The sequence below is a fragment of the Mesitornis unicolor genome, unplaced genomic scaffold, assembly GCF_000695765.1.
Source record: "Mesitornis unicolor isolate BGI_N332 unplaced genomic scaffold, ASM69576v1 scaffold26297, whole genome shotgun sequence".
NCBI classification, from domain to species: domain Eukaryota; kingdom Metazoa; phylum Chordata; class Aves; order Mesitornithiformes; family Mesitornithidae; genus Mesitornis; species Mesitornis unicolor.
In genome coordinates this window covers 1,529-6,602 of record NW_010197453.1, presented here as the reverse complement: position 1 = coordinate 6,602, position 5,074 = coordinate 1,529, and the positions used below count along the sequence as shown (strand labels likewise).

The following is a 5,074-nucleotide window of genomic DNA, read 5'->3' as shown; positions in this document are numbered from 1 at the left end:
TCCCTTCTATCCCAAACTATCCCTTAAAGAATTTTCTCTACAGTAAGAACCAGTATTTGTAATCTCACTTCACGTCTGGACTCCAGAGTAAGATAAAATTCTACAAGCTTGCTGTGTAAGATGTATTTAAAGTTCTATGTTTCAGTTTAATAAGCCACTCCCCTTCATGTAAACCAAATATTACTCATTAATACTCGTGCCTCATCTAATCCTCCCCACATTGTCACTGTGACAGTTCACTGTGAGAGAAAGCCATCAATTTATGTAGTAAAGATCTTTCCTAAAGATTGAACATTAGTCACAAATGCACACATGCACACCCACCCACCGCACCATTGCCAGGAGATTAAGTTTTACAATATAATTCCATTCTTCACTAGAAGTCTAATCTTGAATACTTTCTTCCTTCGAAGAAGGTGGCATAGTAGAAAAGCTGAGTTTCTTTACAAGGATTCCTTTCACTGATGGTAATTTACACACATAAGTGGTATCTTAAATGTGTCAAATGCAGGAGTGTTAAAGAACAAAGTAAAACAAAACAAATACCTGAGCTATTTTACAGAACAGTAGCCCACACAACAATAAAAATTACTGTGGATAAGTGTTCTTTTTAGTAATTACTGGATTTATGGTTGTTTTATAAGGATGTACCCTACTTGCTGCCAGGCCAGAAGCAGTCTTCAGAATATATTAGCTTTCCCAACTTTCCCTTTCACATCATACACAGAGAAGTTGTCTGTATACAAGCAAGTTACGTCAGCACATCTGTCCTTGAATAACCTGCACAAAGTGTCTCATTATTCTTTCTTCAGTGAGTGTTATTAATAAAAAGATTATATAGATAACTATCTAAAATAGGAGGTCTGGTTACATTCAGACGGTAGCAATGTCAAGATAAGCAGATAGCAACAGAGAATCCAAATGTGAAGTTAACATTTTCATTCAAAAACAAGCCAATCAAAGTAATCAGTGTTTTATATTCCCTCATAAAAGCTTGCCCTATTACGCATAATACACGCAAAGTTAACTGCAGTGAAGGAATCAGATGATTGCTTCCTAACTTAACTCTTTCTCTGAAACTTAAGCAGAAATCAGACTTTCCTAAAGGGAACCTCTTCTTCAAAGCTTTAATTCAGAGCTGAGCGCTGGAGCAAGGGGTAAGACAAGATGACCTCCTCATGACACAAATGATTCTCTAGTAACCCAGTAACACTGCCGGGTACAAGTCAAATTAGACCATAACCATTCCTGATGTGCCATTTCACTGAAGTTCAAAACACGTCATTCCAGTCACATTTTCCAACGTTTAAATGTACAGAGGATGTAGGAAAACACAGACTCCAAGAACACAGATTTAAGTTACACTAAAGTATGCATTCTGCTTGAAACATTTTTTAAAAAACCGCAGCATTTTGCATGCCTCAAACACTAATAGTGTGCTATTCTCTTAAGAGTGTTCAACAAGTCCCTTGTATGGGGAAAGTTCCTTTTAATGTTACATATCCCAGAGTTTGTACTCTCAGGTACGTACATGCATACAGATTTGTGGACCTCATGCAGAAACAAGGATGGCCCAATTTTACCATTGCTGTACTATCATATGAAAACCCATTCAAAATTAAATTATATCTAAGGACCTCAAGGCACTACTTACTTCTGCAAGAGTGAGTTTTTGAATTTTTCAGCATTCAGTTCTATCCGGAGCTGCTCTGCGCTCTTCTTTGCGGCAGAGAGAAGCACTGAATGCTTGACTAGTGCCACAGCCGAAGGCCTCTTCTCTGGATCAGGATTAATCATAACCTTGGAAAAAAGAAAATAAGGCATTCTAGTTAAGGCCAGTAAATTACACTAATCAGTAATCCACTAGTACATGAGTTCTTACTTTCAGTAAGTCTAGTAATTCTTGAGAAAGCACTTGTGGTATTCTAGGTAGTTTTCCTTGTCGAATTTCATGCCATTGGTCCCCATTAGTTGGAAGTGGTTCGGCTCCAGCAGCACAGACAACAGTCAGAGCAAGAGCAAAGATATCTGCTTTCGGCAAATGAGTGTAGTTCTTGAAAAACAAAGAAAAATAAGTTTACTACGCATACCATCCAGTGTAAGAAGAAATCTAACAGATGACTAAACAATTGAGCACTGAACACACCCACAGTACTACATTCCCCTTTAAGTACCACCAGTGTTCAAGGGCATACCATTGAGGAAGTTTCTCCTCCAGCCAGGAGGTGGTAAACAACTCATTACTCTAAAGAACACAACCTGCAGACCCAACATCACTGTTTTCCACAAACAGAACAGTTACCTCCTGTAGGACTTCATTGGCAAGAAAACGGCTATCACCTTCCTCCACTTGCGGACTAGACACTCGAGTTACATGACCAAGGTCACCTGAAGAAAATAAAGTTGTTTTTCAGAAGACAAACAGACGATGCAATTGTTTTGAGCACAAGTGGGCTGCTTCTCACCTATTTTAAATATGACTCTATCAGATGACCAGTCATCGTCATCAGCTTCTTCTGAAGTTGTACTTGGGACCGATGTCCTGGATATGAAAATATTACCTGAAAAAAGAGCAGAACTGTTAAAAAACCCTGTCCAATTTCTACTTCATCTAGTTTCACCAGTTTGCTTTAGCCGCACAGAAGTTTAGCTGTACACATAGGCAGTTTGTGGAGTGAGAGACTATTAACTTACTCACTCAGGCCCTTCTGCTGGGAAGGGAGCCAAGTGCTATGCAAGTAGATTTAATTACACAAAAAAGACACAAGATAAACTCAACACCACTTCAAGCGTGCTAGCCAATTTTATAACTGACACCTTTGTACTGCTATTTAGAACTTCAGTGAAGAATTTACAGTTAGTAAGGTGTGGCTAACCGCTCATCTTTTTAGAGATTAAATTAACTGAGGAAGTTGTCAACGCAGAGTAAAGTGGTTTACAAACTTACTGGGTTTGATATCCATGTGTACCAGTGACATTGAATGAATGTACTTTAAGCCTCGAGCCACTTGAAGCAGCAGGTCCTTCAGCTCTGGTTCCGTAAAATAACGCATATTCCTGTAATTTTCACTTATGGCATCTGCTAAACTGCCACCTAAAACAGCATTAAACAAAATGCCCTAATTATTTCACATCAAACAGTTGACAAAGTAAGGACAATTTGCTTCCAAAAGTAAGTACAACCAGCTTCCAAAATTAATAGAGCATCTATCACCAAGAACTTGCTGATTATACACAGAATTCTAAAGTCTAGTGCTGTGTCCCCTCTTCATAGCCATGTAATACAAAAAAACATTTTTCTGCTGTAGTTGCCATACAAATTAACAGGACACCAACACAAGCAAAAAGACCTCTCTCCCTCTTCTAAATCTCTGGCAAGGTGTCAGCCACAGCAAAAAGCTTCAGACACCAGGTTCACCCCCCTTTTTAAAGGAAACTCTGGTAATTTTCTCTATTCCAGCTTGTATTATTGTGCAGAAGAAAGAACAGTTTTGTTGCTCGCATATGCCTCATTGAGCATCCAATATTCTTGAACACTTAAGAATTTGTCTGCAATTTTGTAGCGTTTTAGCTTCATGTATCTGATATGCCTTTTCCAACAAAAAGGAACATCAGACACATTTGAGACAACAATGGTATGAGCTATGCATATGGCAATCAAGTCCTAACTAGCACTAGGAATTTATAGATACCTGTGTATCTTCAAAAACTAGATTTTTTTTTTTAAATCAAGTTCAGAGCCACCGATAAACTTTACTTACCATTGCAGTATTCATTCTGTATAAGCATATGATCATCTTCTGCCCACGCAGAGTAATATCTTACTACGTGAGAATGCTGTCCCAGAACTGCATGTGCATAGACTTCTCTTAAAGCGTTTTGCCTGTTACAGTCACAAAAAGTAACAGCACACAAAAATATTATGAGGTGAAATTGGTCCAATTTCAGCTTGATAGAAACACTTATAATATCACGCCCCTCTGCCAGCTCAGGTGTTTTAGCCAGGAGTATGACTGAACTCAACACTCCTTGTGTGTAAGTCTGGTGTGCAATTCTGAGCAACTCAAACTTGTGTAGTTTTATAACTATTAGAACAGCAGGGGGGAAAAAGACATGAATTGCAGGCTCATTCACAAATGCCAAAATAATCCCCTAGTTGAGAAGATTGCTTTCCTTTCACATCCCAAAAGATCATCACTGCAGTTTATTCACAGTTCCTCCTGCCATTAATGCAGGTATTATTCTCACTTTTCATGAGAACAGTCTGCTTCCACACAGAATATTGGGACAAATGTCTGCTAGAAGAAAGGCCAAGTAGCTTTTCCTCCCCAGTACTGCAGAGTATTCAGGAAAACAAACAAACAAAAAACCAGAGTAAATTGACTTCAAAATTCTCTCTGTTTTACATTTAATTCACATGTATTTATACTTTCCTCTTAAATGCCTTCTCTGGACACCAATACAAAGAGACATGAGAGAAAAAAGCACCAATAAGTGACTTTTAATAGCAAGAAATACTCACTCATCCACTGAGCCAGCTAAGGGTTTCTTAGATCGCTTTATTGCATAAATACAGCCATCAAGCCTCTTCACACATTTAAACACAGAACCAAATTCACCAGATCCGATCTTCTCCAACTCATGAAATTCAGTTGCATATCGTGACTTCATATTACTTTCTGTTATTGTTATCCTCTGCAAAAAATAGAGAGGAGAACACTTAGATCTGCAGATACACAGCCAGCCAAACTCATAATCAAGTTCTAGAGATTAATTACCTTAGCAGGTCTGATAGTTTCATCTTCAGGCTCTCCATCGCTTGCTTCCATGTCCTCTCCACAAGAGCTGAAATTCACACCAGTTACTTTTGCAGAAGTAATATGGCTTAAGTAAACTTAAAACTGAAATCTATCAGCTGGTGATTTTTCTGAGACCTAATCCTCCCATTCTACTCAAGTTTAGTTTAATTCATAGAATGCTAGACATTTGTAAGCACAAATTCCTACAATAAAGGTACCATGCTAGTGTCTTAGTATGAAACATGAAGGAAGAAGTGAAAATTTAATGTGTTTTT

General features: G+C 38.2%; 1 protein-coding gene across 1 annotated transcript in view; it reads right to left on the bottom strand.

Annotated features, from left to right (window-relative positions):
• Positions 1 to 5,074, bottom strand: part of WEE1 (WEE1 G2 checkpoint kinase) — a gene marked incomplete at its 3' end in the record, with an annotated part of 6,443 nt that overhangs the window by 928 nt on the left and 441 nt on the right. Inside the window, exons 2-9 of the mRNA XM_010188814.1 lie at positions 4,779 to 4,845; positions 4,523 to 4,695; positions 3,762 to 3,883; positions 2,948 to 3,094; positions 2,466 to 2,561; positions 2,303 to 2,388; positions 1,883 to 2,053; positions 1,655 to 1,800 (exon numbers count right to left, since the gene is read on the bottom strand). Of these exons, the coding sequence (XP_010187116.1) occupies positions 1,655 to 1,800; positions 1,883 to 2,053; positions 2,303 to 2,388; positions 2,466 to 2,561; positions 2,948 to 3,094; positions 3,762 to 3,883; positions 4,523 to 4,695; positions 4,779 to 4,845 (1,008 nt within the window). The remainder of the gene's footprint in view (positions 1 to 1,654; positions 1,801 to 1,882; positions 2,054 to 2,302; positions 2,389 to 2,465; positions 2,562 to 2,947; positions 3,095 to 3,761; positions 3,884 to 4,522; positions 4,696 to 4,778; positions 4,846 to 5,074) is intronic.